This window comes from Squalius cephalus (assembly GCF_949319135.1).
Source record: "Squalius cephalus genome assembly, chromosome: 19".
NCBI lineage: Eukaryota > Metazoa > Chordata > Actinopteri > Cypriniformes > Leuciscidae > Squalius > Squalius cephalus.
Window position 1 is genome coordinate 27,507,788 of NC_137140.1, and position 25,406 is coordinate 27,533,193.

Genomic DNA, 25,406 nt, shown 5'->3' on the forward strand with positions numbered 1-25,406 from the left:
TGAAGGGGACACTGGGGTTAGTTGTCACATGGAAACTATAAGGTTACGAATCAAAATTCCATTTACACAAATGCTTTTTATGTATCGATAGTGTTTCATTTAATTGTGTTAACTATGTTCTGCACATAAGTCTCCCAACGAGAGATTTTGTAAATTGTGTGTTGTAAATAAGTGTGTTTAATAAAAAAAAAAATATATATATATATATATATATATAGACATAGTTAAAATAATGAAAAGCACATAACAAAATTATTCAACTTAAACTTAGAATTCAAATAAAAAATCTCACAAGTAAAAAAAAAAAAAAAAAGCTTTTTATTTATTTATTTATTTTTTTTTTTTTTTTTTTTTTAGAAGTGGCTTCTGAATGTTGGTTTCAAACCCCTCTTAAATTAGAACAGTTTTTTTTTTGTGAATTCTGTCTGCCAAAATAAAATTCCAAAATCATATTTGTGCTCGGTCTATATCTGTTAGATAAACAAATAAACACAATAGATACGTTTTTAAACAAAAAGTTGATATTTTTAAACAAAAAGTCGTATCTTCTTAATTAATTCCAGTTGCTGTTGTCCAAAACAATGTTTTTGTAAACATCATTTCCAGTATTGCCATTTCAGAAATGTTTAAACTTTAAACTGTTTAAAATTTGCTATGTGGTGCATTTGAAATATTGTGGTATAATCAGAGGCGGACAGAGTACACAGCTTCATTACTTGAGTAAAAGTACAGATACCCCTTGCTAAATTTTACTCAAGTACAAGTAAAAGTACTACAGTCAGATGTCTACTTAAGTAAAAGTACTAAAGTACTTGTTTTTAAAAGTACTTGAGTATCAAGAGTACAAGAGTACATTTTGTAAATATTGCATTACTACTGCCACAGTGCTTGCATTGGTAAACACAGCAAACATTTGAAGCGAAAACTATCATTAACTTGTTCAGAAAATTGAAATAGTCTGGCGAGGTGGGCCACGGCTTGGAACATTTCCAGGATGCGATATTTTTTTTCCCAGGATGGTAGGGGAAAACTCATGAATATTCATTAGGGAAGTCATCCCTGATTGGTCTGATGACCTACCCCTAACCCCACCCCTAAACCTACCCGTCACTGGGGGTCTTATGACCTCCCTAACCCCGCCCCTAAACCTACCCGTCACTGGGGGTCTTATGACCTCCCTAACCCCGCCCCTAAACCTACCCGTCACTGGGGGTCTTATGACCTCCCTAACCCCGCCCCTAAACCTACCCGTCACTGGGGGTCTTATGACCTCCCTAACCCCGCCCCTAAACCTACCCGTCACTGGGGTTAAGACCAATCAGGGATGACTTCCCTAATGAATATTCATGAGTCTTCCCCTACCATCCTGGGAAAAAAAATATCGCTCCCGGGATGGACCTGCTGCGTCTTCATCCATTGTTTAGTCCATGGTTTCGTCTCTTATCTAAATCTGACCATGGAGTTGACTTTGGCGGAAAGCTGAAGGTGATAGGCTGTCCCAATCAGTGGCGCCTGCACAATCCAATCACATTTGAGAGGGAAACAACAAATTGAGGGTGTCCGAGATGTTTATTTTTTCCTTTTTTTTTTAGAAGAAGTAACGGGTACTCACAGTTATGGATAGAAATGTAGTGGAGTAAAGAGTACAATATTTGCCTCTCACATGTACTTGAGTAAAGTCATGAGTACTCCCCAAAAATGATACTCGAGTAAAGTACAGATCCCTCAAAATTGTACTTAAGTACTGTACTCAAGTAAATGTACTCTGTTACTGTCCGGCTCTGGGTATAATACGTTTTAAATATTTATTTAAATTGTGGAAGATATATTTTTTCATGATATCTTCATTTTTCTTTTCAAATAATTGTTAGAAGGTTCCCATAAAAACAAATAATGTTATAATAGAATTGATATAATATATATAACATGATATAATAGAAATGTTAACATGTTCAATAGTTTTTTTTAGTCGAGCATATGTAGCTTAGCTTCTTACTATAAGCATTGTTCTACAACACAGATTGAAGGACTATAGTGAATTCTTATTGTTTGAATGGATATTATGCATCAATATATCAATCATCAATATATAATCTAAATTTAATTTGGTTTGTTTGAAATAGACCTCAGCTTTAGACCACTTGCTCACGTGACCATACAAGAAGAAAACGTGCCAGTATCAGCCTTTTAGTGCTTTGGAAATTTGCATTCATGCATTTCCTCCTTAATTATGTTACAAACTTTACTGCTAGTCAGAATAATGTGAAATGTACCAAATGAGTGCGTGCCTGTCTGTTTGTGTGTACGTGTACAGATGGCAGCTGGAGTAATGGGGAGGAGGAGGAGGGATTGTCGTGACGTCACGGGCTTCCTCATCCAACACATGACATGTTTCGATACAACTGTGAACTCTAGAAACGTTTATAGCGTCTGTTTTGATCATCAGGTGACTGCAGCTTTGACATGAACTCCACATGGTAAGGGTCCAACAACCTAACGATCTAAAAATCATATGATCGACTGATATTATTGTGTTCTCTGATATAACTGGACTGGTTAAGTGTCTGTCTGCGGGCTGTGACTTGATACACGTCGCATTGCTTGATATGAAAGCGGATAGCCTGCTAGCGACCTTAACTCAGAACAGGATTAGTAGTTTAAAGGGTTATTTTAGGTTTAAAGTTTGACGTCTCAGATCAAACTCATAGTTTGAGGAGGTAGGGTATGTGTGATTTTCCTTCAGCTCATAAAATTCAAACAATCTTATCTTAACTCAGCGTGGTGAATTACAATGAGTGAAGTCGCTAATGTGAGCGGCTAGCCCTAGTAATCTAACGTTACTAGTGAAACACTGTATCATTATGCCCATGATAATGTAAGACTATATCAGTCAAGACGAAAACATTCGGTTATGGAATGTGTTCTAAACAATTATTCAGAAATATTAAATCTAAATATCAAAGCATAATCGTCGAGTTAAAGCAGTCATTGTCATAACATTCCAGTATTTTCATTTTCATTTGCCCTTTTGACGTATCCGTGTTTCGGTTGGTCACTAATATTGGATATGTATGGATATTTAGTATTTACTTACAGGTGTCAGGAACCTGATAGTGTGATCATGGTCTCTTTTAAAAGAGCTAATTAATTAAGTTTCGTAATAGGGGAAGATGGAGTACATGTTTAGAAATGATTATTAGTTGCATTCATATGATATGGAACACAGGCTACAATTTATTTATTTATTTATTATTATTATTTTTTTTAATGGTGATTAAATACAAACTTAAAATAGATATTTTAAAAACAAATTAAGGACGCAACAATGACTAAATTCAGATGGCTCCATTCTACTCAATAGGTTAACAAAAAAAAAAAAAAAAAAGTTTAATATATTGAAATATTAAGTACTTATATTTCCATATATTGCTACTTTTTTGTCAACCTATAATTGATTAAAACAAAAAAATGTTTTAATATATTGAAATATTAAGTACTTATCAATTTATATAAATATGTTAACTTTTTTTTGTCAATCTATAATTGAGTAGAATAGTGCCATCTTAATTTAGTCATTGTTACGTCCTTAATTTGTTTTAATATATATATTTTAAGTTTGTCTTTAAATGAACTATAACTAACTATACTTTAATAAATATATTCTGCCTCCATTCTAAATTAATTATTGTGCCCATGAATTAATAAATATACATCACTTTTTGGGGTTTTAAGATGTCTTATTCCACCTTAAGATGTCTTATTCCACCCTAATGGCCATTTTAAATTGGCTATGGAAATTAACATCTTTGTGCTGACTGAATACAAGAAAGAGAGTTCTTTGAAAAGTAGCTGTTTGACTGTTGGTTTTATGTACATCAAAGCATTTGTGTTAAAAGAGTGTGAACTGAATGTTACGGTCTGTAAATAAGAATAGTTCCCACGCATCCTGTTGCTCTGGAGAACAGACACAGGTGGGCAACCTGTCACTGTAACACAGCACTGCCAAAATGTTGGTGTTTTGCTCCATGGCACTTGATCTCGTGTTGGATCAAAGATTGCTGAATTGAATCTGTTGGGAAGCAGCCACCTGTCCTTCAGAGATGAGATGAGAATCACTGTGTGCAATTCGATCCAGTGAGGTGCGTTTTGCTTCACTGCTTAGAAATCATATGTTTAGGGTAGTTTAGCCGCCCAGAACTGTAATCTATTGTTCTCTCAAAGAGCTGGGGGGCAAGGTTATTTTTAATGTTGCTTTAACTATAAGAACAAGGGCTTTCAAATAATTCCATGACTTGTGTGAGCTTGCACAGTGAACATCAGGTGCGCTGCCTATCAGAACGAAGCCAGAAAGCAATTTAATTTGCCTTTTGATATGCCATGTGTCCCAAAGTAAGGTTAGTGATATTTGCGAAAGGTTGTCAAGTTTATTTATATAGCGCTTGTCACGGATGTCTGGCTTTAAAGCAATGACGGATTCCCTGTGTGTTAGGAAATTCACATGACTTCTCCGCACTATTGGAAACTGTTCAATATTTGATAGCGAACACAGGCCTCAGCCTACACTAATGGTGCTCAGGTTACATCTCTCATTCACCCCTGAGAAATCTCTGGACTAAATAACAGTGTTTGTTATCGTCAGCTTTGAAGCTGGGATGAGATCATCCAGCTCATTAAAATCTAAGGTTCATGTGCAATTAGAATTCACACTGGGATTTATCATATTTTTTCCTGTTAGAAATCGTTTTTACAGGCACAATATGGAGGTGTGACCGGAAAAGTACTGAATAACTGCTCACACGACACTCTGTGAAGAAGTCCAGGCTGTTTTTGTTATTATGGATATGGAAAATTGGCTGCTTTCATCGCTAATTCCCCATAACACTCTCCATGGAAACATAACGGAAGCCCTTTTTTAAGAGATCTTTTCACCGTGGTATTTTCCCATTCTTTTTTTGATTTGAGAATGAACTTGTATTGAAAAAAAATTAATTATAATTTCATATAAAAATAACCACCACAATTTCCGTGACTAACTTTGTAAAAGCTGTGATTCATCTTTGGTCCTGTTTTTCTCCCAGCTTTCCCCCACGTTGTTAATATTTTAGCTCAGAAGAAGGTTTCGTGTTAGCCTGGTTTTCCAGATTCATATCAAGCAAAGTGCTGAATCATTCAAATGAAGCCAAAGCCACTTGATAATGTAGTACAGATGCTCAGTTTTCTCATTGGCTTGGCCATTGTCCAATTATGCTCTCTGAATCTAATTCAAATAATGGTCATTTCCAAACTAAAATCAGCCGACAGACATTACCCAGCCTCATATTTCACTGAATAATAGACTGCATGGTTTTGAACTGGTCGGTTTGTGTTGGTGTCTGTCTGTTTGCAGGAGCGGATGGAGCGATGACCCCACCCTGCTCCGCCTGTGGGACGTGTAGAGTGCTGCGTGGGAGAGAAGAAGCAAAGGATGGGAAGGAGGGTATGGGGCCTCTGCCAGGGCATCTCAACAGCTATGCTCTATGGCTCCCTGGCTCTGTTCGTCTCCATTCTCCACAACGTCTTCTTACTGTATTACGTGGAGACCTTTGTGTCTGTTTACAAGATCGACAAGTTATCGTTTTGGGTGGGAGAGGTAGGTTTATTTTATATAGTATCTGTCAATTTCAATTGTCAATTATTTATTAACTGAATATGAGACCATTTGTGGTTTTGTTTTGTTCATTTCGTTGTTTCTTTTTCCATAGACTGTGTTTCTGATATGGAATAGCCTAAACGACCCTCTCTTTGGCTGGCTGAGTGACCGCTCGTTCCTGAGCTCTCCACAGTAAGATTATTCACTGGAACTGGAAATCCACAGTTCGATAGGACGAGTACATATCTAATGAATCTCACTGTGTTTGATTGCTCAGGTCTGGGTCCCAGATTACATCCCCAGAGGTGGTTTTGAAGCGTCTGAAGGCACTATCTCGTAGCGGGCCTCTCTTTGCCCTCTCGTTCCTGGCCTTCTGGGTGTCCTGGACCTGGCCTGGACTGCAGTTCCTCATCTGCCTGTGCCTTTACGATGGCTTCCTCACGGTGGTCGACCTCAACCACAACGCCCTCCTGGCTGATCTGGCCGTATCTGCACATGACCGCACGCGCCTCAACTTCCACAGTTCCTTGTTCAGTGCGATGGGCTCGCTGTCCGTTTTCCTCTCTTACTCCTTCTGGAACAAGGAAGACTTTTACTCCTTCAGGCTCTTCTGTGTGACTCTAGCCGCTCTCTCAATGCTAGGCTTTTACATTGTTTCACGTCTCCTGCAGCACCGGTTTCAGAACGAAATCCTTCTACGCAAGAACGAGAGCCAAGCACTTGCTGAGTAAGAGTTATTGTTTTTCAGTGCTAAATATTACTTGTCGTTTAGCAGTTACTTTCATCTGAGGCAATTTACACCACACTAATTGCAGAGCCGGTCCCCGTGGAGCAACCTGGGGTTAACTGCCTCGCTCAAGGAAGGGATGTTGATAGCGCTGGATATGAACATGCAGTATTTGTTCCCAGCTTCTTTATTCAAGGAATATTTGACTCTTTAAAATGATTACTTTTGGCATCATTTACTCAACCACAAATGTTTCCAACCTATATTATTTTCTTTGATGATACATAAAAGGAGTTATTTTACAGAATATCTAAACTTAGAGTTGCTGGACTACAAATTTCAGCACTGTGAAATGCTAACATTGAAACAAAGTTTATAGATAGACAATTAGCTTAGCTGTAGACTATTTATGGTTGCAGGTAGAGAGTTTTATTAAAGGTGCAGTAAGCGATTTTCTGGTATTTGAAATCACTAAAACAACCACGCCCCAACCCTAAAGGATCGCACCCCTATTTTGATGCATCCGCCCCTACGTTCACGTACACGCTATGCATGCAACACACACAGGCAACGACTATGGCGGAATCTGCCGATGTGCCTGGCGCCTGAGGGTGTGTCATCAATAAGTGAAAGCAATTTGTGTTACTATGATAATTCAGTACTGGAAAGCTCTTCAGTGCTGGAAAGCTTCTCTGATATTAAATGTGGGTCTTGCCTGATTGTAACCCTTCTTTTTAAAGTTATATTCCTCTGGCCTTTTCCTCTTTTGTATTTTCTCTGCCATCTCTCTCTTTCTATAGTCGTTCTGCTAATGTCTGTCGTGTGCACTGAGCTCTCTCTCCTCCCCCATCATGAGTGTATACGCACCCCTTTCTGCTGATTGGCTACACGTGTGTTTTGGTGATCCACATTTCAACAGCGTTTTTCAAAAATCGCTTACTGCAACTTTAACATAGATGCTCATTGCTCATCCAATCAGAATTTGTCATCTTTTTATTATATGTATTTTTTTATTTTAAGAATTTCTCTAACTTTTTTTTCTTTTGTTTCCTCCCATTGGATTGCCCATCCTCCTTGACGTTCTTATAGACTGAGTGTCGGTCAAGCTCCTTTTACCTCACCTGGGAAGCCAGTCACTCTTGGAGAATATCTAAAGCAGCTGTCATGTCACAAGAACTTTATGTGGTTTGTCTCTATGAACCTTGTACAGGTAAATGTAAAAACTTAAAAGTTAAAGTGGTATTGTCTAAAATCATCCAATTAGAGAACCGATTTTTATATATATATTCCTCTTCCATCCGCAGGTATTCCACTGCCATTTCAACAACAATTTCTTTCCTCTGTTTTTGGAGCACCTCCTGTCAGACCGTATCTCTGCCTCCACCGGTTCCTTCCTGCTGGGTAAGAGAGAAGAAATCATTCACATGGCCACAGCACATCAACAATGCTGGCTATGTATACCTGCTTGTGGGAACCTATTGTGAGGTTATGATTTCCGTTTGTATTTGTATTTTACTTATTCTCTATTTTCCTGTGACACAGGCTTTTCTTACATTGCACCTCATCTGAACAATCTCTACTTCTTGACGCTGTGCCAAAGACTGGGTGTCTACCAGGTTGTCCGCTGGCTCTTCCTCTTAAAGCTGGGCCTCAGCATAGCCATGCTTCTAGCCGGGGCGGACCAGGTGTACCTGCTCTGCATCTTTATTGCTAGGTGTGAAATGAGCTTCTTACAAGCCCTTCCATTTGCAGAAGTTCAAAGTTTATATTTTAAATGTATTTATTAGGATTAACCCCATGAGATGCACCATCTCATTTTCGAGGGGGTCCCAACATACAGCGTAACACATTCACTACATAACAAAAACAAAATACAAATTAACAATACATCAACAAACCAAACAACAGCACAAACATTAATTGAAAAATAACACCACAAAGTTTAAATGATAAAAAATATACAACAAAGTATACGCATCAATGAATCTAATTGTAAATGAACATAAAATATAAACCACAAATATATAAAGAAATATAAACAGTGACACCTTCAATGATAGCATGTACAGTCCAACACAAAATGAGATGATTATGTTTGTTTAAACATCCTAAATGATGTAATAGATTGAATATCCGCAGGTAAATTATCCCAGTCTATTGGGGCTTTAAACATAAAAGCTGTTTTACCAAAAAAATGTTTTTTACCCGAGGAACAAAAAAAAAAGTTTGGACAGTGTGTCTAACTTGATAATTTAAAGAGAAAGGTACAAAATATTGTTGTAAACAACTAGGATATTTAAAATAAATACATTTGAAAATAAATTCCAATGAATATGTCATCTTAAATGCAGAGATGGACACTGAAGTGCATCATACATTGTACAGTGAGGAGTAAAAAAAGATAATCCCAAAACAAATCTGTGAAGTCTATTATATACTGTATTAAGTGGAATAAGATCTAATTTTGATGCAGTTTGATAAACAACATCACAATCACAATCAATGATTGGACATATAAGTTGAGAAACAAGTTTCTTATGAATTTCTTCCTATTTTGAGATGGATGTAAAATACTAATTTGAAAATAGATTTTATGTAAAATATGATTAATATGTAATTTAAAGGAAAGTTCAGAATCAAGCCATATACCAAGGTATTTAAAAATATCAACTTTACGCAAAGGAGTACCGTCTTTACATGATACTACACAAGAACAAATTTTGGATTTAAGTTTCTGTCTATAACCAAACATCATAATACAAGACTATTATTAAGCACTCGTTAATCCAAAAGCCAATCTTGTTAAAGTATTAAAATCATACTGAAGAGATAGTTGAATTTGTGAGATATCAGAATTATATACATCTATAACAGTGTCATCAGCATAAAGTTGAACATTTCAGTTTTTTAAAATTAAAGGTAAATTGGGAAAAAGAAGTGGTCCCAATATTGAGCCTTGGGGTACCTCTTGGTTGAACCAGAAAATCAGATTTATTCCCATTTAATACTACACATTGTTTTCTATTATGCAGGTATGAATTAAACCACATAACTAACTTTTCAGAAAGACCAAAAACATGGAGTTTGTCTAAAAGTAAATATCGATCAACTAAATCAAAAGCTTTAGATAAATCAAGAAAAATTGCACCTGTGAGTTCACCATCATCTGCAGTTGAGAACACATCATTAGTAAACTTAAGTAAAGCAGTAGTGGTAGAATGATTGGTCCTGAGACCAGATTGAAATGGTGATAAAATATTATTAATGCATAAATAATTTAAAAAGTTGTTTATAGATTTTTTCCCGAAACTTTAGATAGAGAACATGATGAAGATCAAGTACATCACCTCCCTTGTGAAGTGGAGTAATACGTGCAGACTTAAGTTTGGTCTCCTTTTAGGGAACACTTGGCAGATTGCAAATTAAGTATTAGCTATTTAGAGTATTTAATTAAAATCTTAATCTTAATCTGTTAATTGTGATAATGTGCATTTCTCTTTTTTGTCTTTTTTTGTGCTATTCTTTATCTTTGACAAAAAACAAACATTTTTTCCATTTATTAAGTTGATAAGATTAACACCGATTAATTAATAAAAAGATGCACATTAGCCTCTGAGAACAGATTCAATAATCTTTCATCAGCATTGTCTTTTATCTATTTTATTATTTTATTGTGTTGTTTTGAATCTCTCCGTAGTAATCGCGTCTTCACTGAGGGCACTTGTAAACTTCTGAACCTGGTGATCACAGACCTAGTGGATGAGGACTTTGTGTTGAACCACCGGCAACAAGCAGCTTCTGCCCTGCTCTTTGGCATGGTTGCCTTGGTAACCAAGCCTGGTCAGACCTTTGCCCCTCTCATTGGTACCTGGTTGCTGTGTCTCTACACAGGTGTGTGTGCTGTGAATAAACCTGCATTGCAAGCAATAATCACATTTAATAATTCACATTTAATCATTTAGCAGATGCGACAACAAAGAATCTCTCTCATGCATTTTACATTTTAAATTAGATGGCAAAATATTAAATCAAGTGGCTCACCCAGGCTGCATTTATTTGATCAAAAAAACAGTAACATTATTGCGATTCACTCCAGTCTTCAGTGTTAGATGATCCTTTAGAAATCATTCTAATATAATTTCTTAGTATTAACAGTTTAAATACGTTGTGCTGCTTAATATTTTGGTGGAAACCATGATAATAATTGTTCATGAATAAAAAAAAATGTTTTATTTGAATCTTTTGTAACATTGTAAGTGTCTTAACTGATTTGATCTTTGGATCAATTTAATGCATCCTGAATAAAATACATGTCTAAGATTAAAAAACTCAAACTTTTAATGGAAATGTATCTTCAATTGTCATCATTTCCCCTATCTTTTTCCAGGATATGACATCTTCGAGAGGAACTCAGTGGCAGAAGCACCGATTGCAGCTCCTTCTTTCCCTGTGCCACTGCGTCAGGGTTGCTTTTACCTGTTGGTGTTTGTGCCCATTTCCTGTGCCCTTCTGCAGCTGCTGGCGTGGTCTCGCTTCACTCTGCATGGGCGAAGGCTGCAAAACATCAAGTCCCTGAGGCAAGGTGCCCAACACAGCCACCTCATTGATGTCAAGGCTATCTAATACTCCTATAGGGAGGGGAAGAGGAAGGAGAGATGAGTCATGGACATTCCCCAAGCCCAGGCATTCTGCCAACAGGCCCTGAATGGAGAATGGTGACGCCAAATACTGCAAAATACACTTAAGAGAGAATGTAGGTCCCATCTTATTGAAACTTGCCTTAATTTGCTATGTTTGCTAACGATTGGGTATTTATATTGAGTATGTGACCAAATATGAAAGGACAGTTTGAACAATCTAGTGGTTTGGGACCATAATGAACAGTACTGCCACCCAAACCATCTGTTCTGAAGTTTCAGTGTATAGTTATATGGGTTGATAATCAAGCCAAATCTAATCACATCTCCCTTGACTGTATGTTTTAACTATATGTAAAGAAAAAAAAACCCACTGTGTTCTGAGAAAGGGCATGTTTACACTAAGTGTTCAGTGGCATTCCAGGGATACATGATATGGAATTGCATAGATATTTGTGGTGTTTTTAATACTTTCAGGACTTTGAAACAAAAATACATTGTCTTTGTAATTCGGCCAGCTGTTAAAGTTTTTTTTTTGTGGCTAGTAACATCTGTTTTATATGACTTTTTGAAATTCATTCAATTACTCATTGCTATCGATGATTATCATTACTGAAAAAGTATGTATATTATAGTTCACATGAACGTAAATTTGTTGTACTAGCATGTATAACTAACTTATTTTTGTACCAAATGTCCAAATTCACTTTATTTTTGTGTTTTACAAGCAGAGTTGTCAATTTGACTGATGAGAAGCAATTAATTCCTTGGCCAATTTGACGTTAAAATTTAAAAGTTACCGAAATAGTTTTTTATAAGGGTTTTCCAAATTAAATTTTTTATTGACAAATTTATATTCTTAACTTTTCGTAAAGACTGAAAAAAAAAAAAAATGAACAAGAAGACACGTCTTAATATTTTAGTCCTTAGATGGTTACATTTTCTGTTTATCAACTACTGGTTGATGCACAGCGGGCACATCTGATATTTTTGTCGTATTTTATGGTTATTTATTTTAGGAAATGTGAGTTATTAGGATATATGAGTTTTAGTGCTTTTGCTCACTGTTCAAATCATTTTGCTTGCAAATAAATGTTTTATAACATTAATGTCTTTATGTGATGTTCTTGTATTTAAGTAGTTACTGATTCAGCATTGACCAATTTAAACTCTAAAATATAATCATTTGTACAGGCCTACAACCAAACCTTTTAAAAGATTCAGTTCATACATTGTTACCCTGATTTAGCCATTTAACACATTTTACATACATTATAAATTATAATAGCAAAACCAATGTGCATACACCTGGTGTATACTATATAAATGTCTGAATGATCCACCAAAATGAAGCTAGGTAGGTGCAGGTTTCAAATTACTTTTGTATAATTGGTTCCCATGAGGACACATACAGAAAAGAAGCCTCTAGAGATTTCAGCTTTCTGTCCCTTTGTCTAGAAGACTGTGAGATATAGCATAGTTAATTGCAAATTATGATTATGTTGCTCACATGTACAGTATTAGAGCAAGTTCTCGTCGTCCTCCCCTCAAAAACACTAGGACTCAGAGATTCTGAATGTGACTCTTTTTCCTGTACTGTGTGTACGTCACCTGTCGGATGTTTGAGTAGTTTCCTATGTGGGAAGGACTGGATTATGTCAGCGAATTGAACAACTTCGTGTCATTACAGCTCGAGTAAGAAATCCCCGTTATCCCCCCCTTTCACATAATTCCCTGAACTGATCATGTTTTTGGTTATGACGAAGCTCCTCTTAAAAGGGCAACCCAGTCAATGAAAGCTATTCAATCAATGGAATGGAAATGTAAAGCTGGGTATGGGTTGAAAATATCGATCTTTTCTGTGATAATTAAGGTCTCTCAAAAATAAAAAAAAATACAATTATTGACAGCCTAACAGGTTTTCTGATCAATAAAACAAGATAACAATGACCTGTCATTTCGCCATTATGTTAGCTGGTAGGCTAATTAATAAGGGTGGGTTCATAATTATTTATATTTTTTGGGTGGGTTCATACTTGTGTACATATAAAACTATTTTCACATCACACTCAGAACAGAGTTAGCCAGGGATGTTTTTTTGTTAATGAACGAATCATTGTTTTTTAATCGAATCTTTTGAATGATTCGTTCTCATTCACTTCCGAACACTGTCTCATATTTTCTCTTCCTTATGAAACCCCCTCTAGACACGCAAATGGTAATAAATGATAAGACTTGTGAACAATTTGCCTCATAAATCATAATACACAAAAAGACACTCGCAGCTGGTCGCCGACTTCTGGTAAATATGGCATAAAAACACTGATTACTGAAGTGTATGATTCTTTTTAGTGAATTTGTTCAAAAGATTCGAGTCACTGGGCTGAATCAATATTCCCCATCGCAGTTGCCCTTTTAAACAAAGCCCCGCCTAGTGGCTCGAAGCACCTCCTTTTTGCATGTCAAAGCAGTGATGAGTCACGTGATTGGCGGAGTGGTCGTTGGGAGGGGAGGAGCGAGTGTGAAGCTCTGTGTGTATTGAAACTCTCTTTTCTGTCCTTGCATTCCAACCCTCATCAAAGCCTGGACGAGAGAAGAGGAAAAACCATAAATAATACCATGGTGAGATCGGCTCGTTTTGAGGATCGACCCATGGATGCACGTTCTCAGGAATCAGCCACGATAGGATTCGGAACCAGCGAAGAAACGCACGCCTGTAATCCACTTTTAATTTCTTTTAAGCACTAAAGCGAGAGAGGCTTGATGGGGGCCAAACAGAGACGTTTTCTTTTTCATTTTTAAAGAGGGACGCAAGATGGCAGATGACAGACTCCAGTAGCAAGAACCACTCCGTTTCGCTGTCTGTTTATTTTTGGAGGTGTATCGGAATAAGACTTCATTTATTTCTCGCCTGAAGAGATCAAAGTGAAGGCACTTGGCAGTCCAGTTTTCTCTTGACTTGGTTACATACCAGTGTATGTTCTCTCTATGTTCCTTTGTTATAATGAGGGGGAAGTCTAGTATGCGCGTAGTCTACACATATGTGTAAGAATTAACCGATTGGTCTGGTTAAGATCGTTATTTTCTATGAAATTCAACTATAAAACACGCTACGTGGATGTGCGATATGAATATTTTAATGTAAAGTGTAATGCACGTCTGTATGGAGAACCATTATAATCCTCTTTGGGGATAAAATCCATGTCAGTGTAATGCTATGTCAAAATAGCAGCGGTAAAAAACAACAAAAGCCTTGTCGTGAGAATTATAATTTACTTTTCAAAAGCTTTTATTAGTCTCTCGCTCGAGGCTGTTCTCGAAAAACGGCCTATCAACGTGTCTTTACCTTGTAAACGAGAAGCTGTCAAGCTGGTCGTCAGCAGACTGGATTATTCATAGTCGTAATAGATAACTAGTGGGCGAATCAGAGCCACAAATGTAGGATATGAACAAGTGTGTTGGCATTTAAAGTCACAAGACAGAAAAGTCCACTTTAGTGCTGTGGCAACACCAAATTCTCGAGACGCCTACAGTTGACAAACGAATGAAGAAGTGGGTGGTGTAATGATGTTTCCTTGAGCTAAAAGTATTCTCAGCTGGAGTATTCATACTCTCATTGGCACAAAGTTGAGGTTTGTGGGGTAAAACAAGGTCCTTGTGGTTCCCTCTCCACCCATTTCAGGTATCGCCAGAGGAAGGCCTATTTTATGCAGTTTTTACCTTGACTTTGTGAGCATTAAAAATGGCTGAGAACTGGAAGAACTGTCTCGAGGAAGAGCTCATATGCCCGATTTGTTTGAATGTGTTCTCGGAGCCAGTTCAGCTCCCTTGTAAACACAACTTCTGTCGCATGTGTATCAATGAGGCCTGGTCTAAAGATGCAGGAATGGTCCGCTGTCCCGAATGCAACCATGCCTACAGCCAAAAACCAGCTCTGGAGAAGAACCACAAGCTGTCCAACATTGTGGAGAAGTTCAATGCGTTAAACGTTGAGAAGACGCCAGCAGTCTTGCACTGCATTCTGTGCCGGCGTGGTCCTCCGCTTCAAGCCCAGAAGGTTTGCCTCAGGTGCAATGCTCCCTGCTGCCATTCCCATGTACAGACCCATCTCCAACAGCCCTCTTCCAACGCTGGACACTTACTGGTGGATGCCGAGGACGTGCGGGCCTGGAGCTGTCCACAGCATGACGAATACAGACTGTATCATTGTGAAACCGAGCATGTGGCCGTCTGCCAGTACTGCTGCTTCTCCAGATGTGCCACCAACCACGGCCATGCGGTGTGCGATATAGAAGTCAGACGAAACGATATCAGAGTAAGTGGCCACTACTTCTTCACATGCTATGTTTTTTACTTCCAGGTTCAAGGTTGTGGTTCACTTCTGGATTTGGTGGATGAGACGGTGAGGTTTACCGATGTAGTTGCTAACTATTCAGTCCCCTTCCCCCTTTTTTTTTTTCCATTTGAATGATAAACAATTGGGTAGAGCTGCAAACAATACCGAAGCTCTCCTCTGGGCTTATCTTCCCAGCACAGGTGCATCCTTGCGTGGCGTTTTGGGGAGGGGGAGGACTGCGACTGGAGAATTTAATGATGAGTCTTATTTTCTGTGGCACAGATGAGGGAAAAGGCCAGATTTGGATTTAATTTACCCTTAACAACCCCTTGCATTTTCAAGGCACGCTGCAACAAAACAACCTGGATTTTCTTGTTTTAAATAATCAGCAATGCACAATGCTATAGAAGATTTTTTGTTTTTCTTCTTCTTTTATAGGCAATTCATGAACCTAAAACCAAATAAAATTCAGTGTCACAGCCAGAGTGGGGTTTTTAAACTGCTTCAATATTATATTTGCTCCTAATGTTTAAAACATACATCTTTAGTTAATACTGGATGTGGCTGAGAGTTACATATTAGCCTATGCTTTTTTCCTTTACAGTAGCTTTATGTTTATAAAAGGTCAAGCAGTCCTCGCGTGCCTCTAATTTGATTCATGTGCTTGCTGTCAGCATCATTTCCATTTATGTTGATTATATAAATCAAATGCCATCAGTTATCTCAGGCATTTCTGTGACAGGACATGCAGGCAATGACCAATCAATCTACAAGATGAACTCTAGTTGTTGTGTTGCCCAAGCTATTTGATACTGAAACCATGTTTGGGATGTTTTGGGATTTCCAGTGTTCTTTTCTGCAGGTAGCACGTGTTTGTGAATCTAATGTTTACCGCCTTTGATGGACACCGTTTGTCTTTCCACATTCATCTGCTACAAGGCAAAATTGCTCTGTCTGGGGCTGTAGCTCAGGGCAAGGTTGCTATTGCCTCATTCACTCTGACCTTGGCGGAGGAGACGCTGGTTTGAAATGACAGTGATTTTGAGCACCCTACCCCCATTCCCCCTTGAGAGAGGTCCGTCCTGGATGGCAAGCCAGCACCGCTGCCATGAGGTATTAGGTTCCAGCCTCCAGGCTTCTGCCGGCAGCCCGAGCTCATCAGTCACTACAATTAGGCCATGGTCTTAGATCCTAGAGCTTCAAAGACATTCTCTGTCTCCATGCGGTTTTCTGCTTCTTGACCTTTCTTCTGGTCCTGATTGTTGATGTAGAATATATAAACACCAATTCAATCTGTAAAGGAGAAGATGGCGAACTTGTGTTTTCAGAAACCAATCATGTATTGTTGGCCATTTTGGCGCGCGTCACCACCCGCCAAATTCACAGTATTTCAAAGGGTAGTTCATCCGAAATTAAAATTTTGGAAAATGATTCACCCTCCTGTCATTTCTTTCTTCTGCAGAACAAAAAGAAGATATTTAGAAGAACATTTTTGTCTCTACAATGAAAGTCAATGGAGTCCAAAACAAAACTGGACATTGTATGGACAAAAATGCATTAAAATTTTTTGTTCCACAAAAGAAAGAAAGTCATACAGGTTTTCATGCAGGACATGAAGGTAAGTAAATATGATGACCACATTTTCATTTTTGGTGAACTATCCATTTAAATGACTGTATTAAGTAGCTGTATAGGTTGAAAACGGCTCCATATGGCTTTTAATAAAGTATCATTCCTGTAAAACTTTATATGAGGTAGATCTCCAGCCGGACTGAAATGAATATTGCATATCTTGCTGTAAATATATGGTGTATTTGGTAATGTAGAGAGGTTAGTGTAGTCTGTATGAGTCTGATTCACAGCCCAATACAATTCCTTGGATCCACATCTTAAATTGAAAGAAAATCAAGTTGATGGACAAGCGAGATGCGCAAAAAGAAGTCAGTTTACCCAGTACCATGTGATTGTGGATCCAATTTGTCATGCGCTCCGCAAACAAAATCTGTTGAAAGGAAAAGGTTTGGCTGCGCGCATCATCGGCAGTGATTGATGTAGTTCATTTGGCACAGAGGGTACAGTCAGCTGTTATAAGCGTCTGTCAGACGGTGTGATTGAAGATCATTAGTTTGCAGCGCATCCCTCTCTGGGTCTTGCGTTTGTCCTGTACTGCTGCATTCTGAAGACTGACATTGATTCCCTTTGTTTTTTACTCTTTGTAGCTGAGATGAATCAGAATTATATAAGAGTGTTTCTCTCAAGTATGAAGAAAAATACCAAAATTGACTTCTTTGCTTCTATGAAGAATACCTGTTTTGTTTAAGCTTTGTGAGGTTATTAAAATTTGACGTCACGTTACTGAATTAGACATGCCCTCAGTCAACTTTGGCAGCGCAAGTCCTGTTTTTCGCCTGTAAGCTTTTGAGCATAAGTGGCTTGATGTGGTTGAGGTTTGTCCTCTTTCTACAGGAAGCAGTTTTATCTGTGAGCTAGCCTGCATTCATTACGGAGCTTTGCTCCAAAATACACACTCACAGGGTCAACACGATTTGTCTCTGCCTCGGACGCAGACAAAGACAAAATGGGGAAAGACAGTGTGAAATGAGCCTTCGTTCTTTCTCTTTGCTCTCCTCTATGCTGTCTTTCCTTCTCCTCCTCCTTTTTCCTCCCTCATATTCCCCTCTGAATATACAGATATGAAAAAAAGAGCTTTGTTGCCATGACAGCACCCCCCACCTTCTTTTTGGTGACTGCCTCTCGCACGCGGCGTTTGTTTAATTAAAACTAATTTGGTTTGTTCCTTAGGTACCACTGAACTTCTGTCAGGCGTCGCAAGTCGTTTGTTGATTGTGTTTTTTTTCCCTTTGTTTGCCATTGAATATGAAAGGAAAATAATTGAAATTCCTCTTCAGCCACCAGTCCTTCTCTGCGGGGCCTTGACAATTGCATTCATTGAAAAGAAAGAAACAGGAAGTTAGCAAAGTTACATTTGTCCCATCACAACAGAACCAGTCTTTTTGTCTCAGTGCCACATTCTCATATTCTTTATGTAGTTTTTAAAAGAACTATTTTAGAAAGAATATGCTAGTTAATAATATAAATACTAGATTGTCTAGAAATAAAACGAGACTGAAAATTATTTTACACTATGAAGAATTCTTAGTTTATAGATCAAACGGAATTTATATTCCAACATTACTAATGTAGAACACGGATCTTGTCGTCTTTTATTTATAGCATATAGCTTGCATTCTACTCATTGTCATTTATATTGGATCTTCGGACTGAGATAAATATTGAATATTCATGAATTTTATTGCTCATGTATAATTCAGCTACATTGTTAATATTAGGATGTATTAAATGCACATTTTAAGTTTCCTTAGAAACATGTCATTACTGTAGCTTTGTGATTCTTCCTTGCTTTATTAACAAAGTCCAACACATCATGTACACAGGAGAATTATTTTATTTTTTTGTTCTGAATGCTATCATTTTCACCAAAGTGTCATTTCCACTCCACCTCAAGTCATGTTGTGTTTTTCATAAATGACGGTGGTTTACATTTTTAAAGAGAGGAATAAAATTGGGTTGGGTAATATCTTAGCTCGCATTATGTGTCATTAATATACAAATAATATGTTTATAGTTTTTGCATAATTTTGCATAATTGCATACAAATTGCTTTGCAGATGCAGTACATATTCTGCTCACAAGTGATGTTTTTTTTTATTTTATTTTTTTTATCCTTATTTCATCTCAAGTATGGTCTTAACTGACAATATTCTTTGAAAACCAGGAGCAAATTTGGTTGGTTGTGGTAAAAAATGGTTTATGATTATTTCACTCTTTTCTATTTTTTTTTTAATGTAATTATTACTATATTTATAATGAGTTACAGTATGGTTATCACATGATTTTGATTGTCTCAACATTGCCAGATATTCTGATTTAGTCAAATTTAGCCAAACATATATTAGAATTAAAAAAACAATGTTGACCTAATCAGTTCTTTTTGTATTGCAGCAAATGCTGATTAAACAGCAGGATCGGATCGAGGACCGTGTTCAGGACATAGAAGAGCAACTCTACAAATTAGAATCTGACAAATGTCTCATGGAAGTAAGTGTGATATGTTCAAACGATGATGAGCTAAATCACATTATTATTATTATTATTATTAGCAGAACAACTACATCCTTTGCTTTGGAACTAAACTCTTAGCTTTTTAATACAGGACGCTCTTCCTATTAATGTGATTAATGACCACATTAGTACATTCATACAGGTTTGTGATAAAGGTTATGCCTGGTTCTTGTACCATAACAAATCCAGTTCCTCAGTGGCTCTTCCTAATCATCCACATCAGATGCAGTCTCTGCATAACCCCCATTGTTAAGACACCACAGGACTTGCATAATAATTTATGGTTTTGTGCTTCTCTGTGGAACCTCAGGACAAAGTGCAACACCTGAAGGAGGAGGTGCAACTGCAGTATCAGAAAATGCAGCAGCTCCTGGAGGAAGATCTGGGGAAGACCCTGGAGGTTCTGGATAAGGCCCATTCCAAGTTCTGCCAGGAGAACTCGGCACAGGCCCTGCAGCTTCACCAGAAACAGCAAGAGGCAAAGAAACTGCTCAGCTCCATTCAGATGGTTTTCGATAAGGCAGAGGAAATCGGTTTTATGAAGGTGACCTGACTTTTATTGCCATTGTCAATATTACATGGCCTGTGTTTATTATAAATGGTGACATTTAGCAGTGTTTTAAAGTGCCTTTGCCTTTTATCATGATGAGGATTATGAAGTTTTTTTTTTTGTGCCAGGCTGCTATTGGTGAACTCGATTTATAGCAAACTATATCAGGTGCCAGGAAATTATTATTTTTAGCCCCATGCCGAATAGGCATCCATTTTTCATGTGCTAGATACATAGGTCACCTATCTGGAATCCAGGAAATATAAAGTGACATTTTTAAAATCAGATTCAGCTATTTGTTGTCCTTGAGGTAAACTACAAGATGAGATATTCATCAAACGAGACATCAGATGTTTAGCATGGGGTTGAACAAATACCGGTTAGCATAATTTCTATTTCTATTGGAAAAATCAAGAAATATAGATTTGGCCATCTTCTCAAAGGAAAACACTCCTAGAAGTTTTTTTTGCTATTCACAAACTGAATAAAAGTCTGCTGCAGACATGCACGCTCCACATGCATCTCTTATCATCTTGTCCTTGAATCGCTTGTATTCACTGCAGTCTTATTTTAGCTTCTTACATTCAGTTGACTGGCAAAAAATCTGTTATGGGATTTTTTTTTTTTTTTTTGGCTTTATTTTGAGTGCCAAAACCCACACAACAACTTTGTTGTGCAAAAACCCTCACACAACACTAGTGGGTTGGGCCAGCTTGCTGTCTCCATCTTTTATTTATCAATATTTTTATATGCCACTATAAAGCTGAGACACAAACTTCCATTTCCATAGATTTATTTTTTTCTAGGCGAAGGCTTTTAATATATTATTTGCATCTTGACTTGTAACTTTTACTTTTATAATGGCATTTTTTTTAATGTATTATTATTATTATTATTAGAACAATGAGAATGGAAACAATGCAAAACTACATTCCAGGCTTGTTCTCTGAAATTTACATAGTTACTTTGGTTTTTCTTTTCTTCCGTATTTCAATATTTATTTATACTGATGCACAATTTTATATACTTATATACAATTTCCTTTTTTTCTGTTTAGAACACAAAATCTGTGAAAATACTAATGGACAGGTGAGTCACTGTGTTTTCATACATGAATCATTATCATAAGTCTCATTAGTCATCATTCCTGTCCTGCTATTGTTTTAAGTGTAAACATTAACTTGGTTTTGAACTCTAGGTCTCAGTCGTATGTGGGCATCACGTTGTCACCGTACAAAGTGGGCAGCCTCAACTCCAAACTCTTTCTGTCTGAAATCTCGAAAAGAGAGAAAAACCTCTGCAAGATGCTGGAAGGTATGTATGAAAAATTGCACATATTTAAGTGTTAATTATATAAAACCTTCTGATGTTGTATGCGCTTTTCTTTAATAATTAACCATTTCCATAATCATTTTTTAATACTTGGATCTCATTCCCTCTCATTTTCAGCTCCGTTCAGTGCTCCCGCAAACTTTTTTCAGAGTATTCCGGCGTATCTGTGCGAGAAGCGCAGGCACTCCGTGGCATTCCCCGAAGGTAGCGGGAGCAGCCGAGCGGGCGCTAGCTTCATGGACTCTTCCACCTCATCAGGTCCTGGTGCTGCCAAGCAGCCATGCCTGAGTCTCACTCAGGGCTCTGCCCCAGGCGAAGGTCAGTCCTCCCAGCAAGCTCTAGGGCCGTGTGGCTCCACCCAGCATGTAGGAAGCAGCAGCTCAGCTTCCGGCTCGCAACCCCTACCGCACTCCGCCTCGGTATTCCCGCACTCCCATTACCCAAACGGCAGCGCCTCCCAGCTGCCCCAGTACGGTGCGCGGAAGATCCTGATGTGCACGGTCGATAACTGTTACTGCTCAGGGGTGCCCTCCGTGTCCAACCACCGTGGACATCCACCCTACCCTCGCTCCAGCTCCTTCCCCTGGCCGGTGAGCTCGCAGGAGTACTCCCACGCCCCTCTGCCCTCGGCCCCGGCCATGTCCCAGTCTCTCCAGAGCCTGTCCATGCGCGACTGGATCGACGCCTCTCAGTCGCACAGGCACACTGACTTCTACAGCCTCTACGGCCAGTCTTCCACCAAGCATTACGTCACCAGTTAACCTTTGCTCCAGTGACTGCTGCCAGTCACCAGTTGGGGCGTCTTTTTCCACTTAGAGATGTCTTAAAGAGATGCATGTGAGGCACTTTTGTATGCAGATCTTATCAATCATTTAGAATGAACTGCTGATGTCCGAGAGCAGTGAGGAAAAAAATGTTAATATCACAGTCAAGCATAGCTTTGCACATTATTTAGGCACTAATGGTGTTGTGATTATGTACCATGAACGCAAGTTGCTCTTCTAAAAATAACACTCACTGTTTGCAAGAGACGCAGAAATAACGGAGAACGCTGTCATTTTGTTGAATCATCAATAATGTTGCACTTTCTTTGTAAGATCCAAATTTTGCGCAATTACCGTTGACTCATCGGGCGAAACGATGGACGTCAGCAGTAAAACCATTAAGTCAGCTGTTAATGAAACTTAAGGCGAATTAACTGTTGAGAGAATTCTAGCCCACAAAGTTTTATTAACTTCACATGGTTGTTGTTTGTTAAAACACCCATGTGCAAAAACTCTGTATAGTTTTCCCAGCCTTCCATATTTAAGCTTTCATTTAGTTTAAATTGGAGTCTGTGGTCTTATTATTCATCACAAATAGCACAAGCACATGTTAGTTCAGTTTTTAACAGACCCGGAAACTGGAACAGCACAGCATTGTCATCGCCGCCATTGTTCATTTGGCTTGACCTTCCCTACTGAATGCAGCTTTTAATGGAAATGTCCTTCACCTTGGTTCGCAGTCCTCTCCTTAGGCTAACCGAGAACGTGCCTCCACCCACAACCTTCAGTCTGGTCCCCATCCAGACGGCGCTGTCTTTCTCTCTCTCTCTCACGCCCTTCAAAGCCACAGAAACGCACCCTTTACATCCTGTATGTTAAACGCAGGGTGCATTGGTTTCACATTCTTTCGTGTTTACCGTGGCCTCTCATTATATCCTACTCAACGGTGGCTTTAGCGCAAAGTGTCAGCCGAAGACTAGATGGCCTGTGTTCAGAGGGTCATGGTGCACTTGATGCCTCTGCATTTACTGTCATGCTGTAATTGTTCTTCCTTGTGTTTCATGCCATTTCCGGCTCCAAGCAACGGAGCCTCTGGCTTCCTGTTTGTTACTGAGTGCATGTGGAAAAGAGTTTATGAGCACTCGTAGAAAAATAATAAAACTTCTAGCAGTTAAAAAATGACTTTTGAAACAGGGAATGAAGTTTTTGGTTTGTTTTATTATTATTTTATTTTACTTTTTTTTTTTTTTTTTTAGAACTACTTAAGTAAAAGAAACATTGACCAATGAACGTTACGAAACTAACTGAATACTTGGGATAAAATGGAGGGATTTTCTGTTGTAAATATTTTGTGAAATGAAAAATACAGACTTGTAATTTGGAAAGAACCTTGTTCAAATAAATGCTAATTTCAAGTTTAAGAAGTTTTTCTTTCTGTTGTTTCTTTTATTTAGGCTGTATCATAAAAATCTCAACCTTAAGGCCTGGTTTCACAGACAGGTCTTAGACTAAGCCAGGATTAGGCTTTGGTTCAATTAGGACATTTAAGAAGCTTTTATAAATGTACCTTAGAAAAAAACATTACTGGTGTGCATCTTGAGACAAAACAATGGCACTGACATATTTTAAGATTTGTCAGTGCAAGTTGCTTTCAGTTAAAACAGCTCAAACATTCATTTTAGTCTGAGACTAGTCTTAACCCTTGTCTGTGAAACCTAGCCTAGACCAGACTTAAGAAATGTTGTGCAGATGCGAATGAATTTGAGAAACATGCACTTTTTGTTTGTTTGCTTGTTTAAAAAAAAGAGAGTCAAGCCATTTTCAATGCACAGAGGTTGTGGTGAATAAGATCTATGGGTTAAATCTATAACCAATCAAACAAAACGAAAGTGGAAACATGCAAATGTTCTGTGAAAATGCCCTTTGCCTCATTTACTGATTTCTAGACAAGAAATTTAGGTCAACGGTGGTTAGATTCTCATTGTTTTCATCTCTCAACTGACAGTGACCCACTCAGTCTTGTTATGACTTGAGCACTTCAATAAGAGCCTTTTTTTTTCCTATTAATGTTTTTGCTACTGCTTTGTATGCTAAATGTGAGATTTTATGCAAATTCACAAGCTTTAGCATAATATAGACACTGCCACCTTTCAGGGTGTTCACAATGGCTTGTGAAAAATATATAGTGAGGCAAATAGTGAAAAGCATGGGTGTAATCTGCATATGCTGACATTTGCTGATTTTGCTAAACCAGTGGAAATAATTCATGTATATCTTGCAAGTTGCAACTGACAAAAATGAAGGCCTCTTGTTCAGTCTGGTTTTTGTGTGTGTGTGCATGAACAGAAACCAAAGATTTATTAATAATCTGTGTGACTAAAGCCGAGCAATCTGAATTGGATGCCTGCCGCTCGCATGTGGCTACATGTGGAACAAGGTGCTCTGCGTATGTGTGTGTATCTGCAAGAATGAGTCTTCGGTGATGTTTGTATAACCCGAGAGTGAGCAGGATTTCGTCTCCCCCTCTTCGGCTTTTCTTTCTTGAAAGAATGTCAGATGCCTGACTCTAAATAGCAGCTCAGCATTTTTAGTGCATCACAAGGCAAACAAAAAAGAAAGGCAGATATATTTGTAGGCTGAAGCACAGAATATACAAACAAACAAAAAAGAATAAGAAAACATCTGACTTCTCTGCAGGGGCGTAGAATTTAGTAGGGACGCTAGGGACGTGTCCCTACCAATATCCAGTGACACTGATATATCCCTAGCAATAATTTCGATCAAAACTTAAAATATATGTCCCCGTCCCCACCAATTTCAAAATCAATCCTACGCCACTGCTTCTCTGAAGGCTGCACAATTTATCTGTGCACTGCACAAAACAGCCTCATTTCCTTATTGGAAAAGACTGTAGATGACTTTGTTTGCTACTAGCAAAGACCAAAGCTGTCACACCGATGCAGAACTTCTCAATCTTATGCAAGTGTGTTGGTGAGTGTTAGCTATAGCATAATCATGACATTTGATCAGTTAAGGGGGAGCAATTAGCAAAAAGTAGCACTATTATTCTAATTTAGCTGTATTTTTATCAGCATGACAGTAGTACAGCTGTTTTCAAAATATTTGTCCAGTAACAAAATACTTTTATCCAAAAAATAGGTCTGTAGCTATTAGTAAAAGTAATAGTAACAGTTCTCAGGTTTTTATATCATGTAGAATAGATGATCAAAAAAGACTTTTGTAGCAATTGTAGCTAACAGGCTAAGTGATAAGCAGTGTTTCAAATTA

At 38.0% G+C, this 25,406-nt stretch overlaps 2 protein-coding genes and 1 long non-coding RNA gene across 4 annotated transcripts; 2 read left to right on the forward strand and 1 right to left on the reverse strand.

The window, feature by feature from the left end:
- Positions 1-2,349: 2,349 nt before the first annotated feature.
- mfsd13a (major facilitator superfamily domain containing 13A) lies at positions 2,350-11,082 on the forward strand. Of its 2 annotated transcripts, none has more exons than XM_079851300.1 (9): positions 2,350-2,477; positions 5,387-5,629; positions 5,742-5,821; positions 5,907-6,356; positions 7,446-7,566; positions 7,661-7,757; positions 7,899-8,070; positions 10,054-10,247; positions 10,744-11,082. In XM_079851300.1, exons 2-9 carry the CDS (start codon positions 5,465-5,467, stop codon positions 10,977-10,979), a joined length of 1,515 nt encoding a protein of 504 aa, XP_079707426.1. In that variant the 5' UTR covers positions 2,350-2,477; positions 5,387-5,464; the 3' UTR covers positions 10,980-11,082. The 2 variants fall into 2 exon arrangements, with proteins under 2 accessions (XP_079707426.1, XP_079707427.1); XM_079851301.1 differs by lacking the exon at positions 2,350-2,477 and adding an exon at positions 2,705-2,722.
- On the reverse strand, positions 10,136-12,713 carry LOC307146934. Its single transcript, XR_013819190.1, has 3 exons — positions 12,605-12,713; positions 10,833-10,984; positions 10,136-10,268 (listed from the first exon to the last, which is right to left on the reverse strand). It is a non-coding gene; the product is annotated as an uncharacterized lncRNA (long non-coding RNA).
- Positions 12,714-13,484: 771 nt separating this feature from the next.
- Positions 13,485-22,818, forward strand: trim8b (tripartite motif containing 8b). Its single transcript, XM_079852305.1, has 6 exons — positions 13,485-15,308; positions 19,353-19,448; positions 19,783-20,016; positions 21,080-21,111; positions 21,221-21,336; positions 21,472-22,818. Exons 1-6 carry the CDS (start codon positions 14,736-14,738, stop codon positions 22,113-22,115), a joined length of 1,695 nt encoding a protein of 564 aa, XP_079708431.1. The 5' UTR covers positions 13,485-14,735; the 3' UTR covers positions 22,116-22,818.
- The last annotated feature ends 2,588 nt before the right edge of the window (positions 22,819-25,406 follow it).

Coding starts and splice junctions, on each gene's coding strand:
- mfsd13a (XM_079851300.1), top strand. CDS start 5,465: ATGGGAAGGAGGGTATGGGGCCTCTGCCAGGGCATCTCAACAGCTATG. Junction 6,357..7,445: donor GAGAGCCAAGCACTTGCTGA/GTAAGAGTTATT, acceptor ACGTTCTTATAG/ACTGAGTGTCGGTCAAGCTC. Junction 7,567..7,660: donor TCTCTATGAACCTTGTACAG/GTAAATGTAAAA, acceptor TTCCATCCGCAG/GTATTCCACTGCCATTTCAA.
- trim8b (XM_079852305.1), top strand. CDS start 14,736: ATGGCTGAGAACTGGAAGAACTGTCTCGAGGAAGAGCTCATATGCCCG. Junction 19,449..19,782: donor CTGACAAATGTCTCATGGAA/GTAAGTGTGATA, acceptor GTGGAACCTCAG/GACAAAGTGCAACACCTGAA. Junction 20,017..21,079: donor AGGAAATCGGTTTTATGAAG/GTGACCTGACTT, acceptor TTTTCTGTTTAG/AACACAAAATCTGTGAAAAT.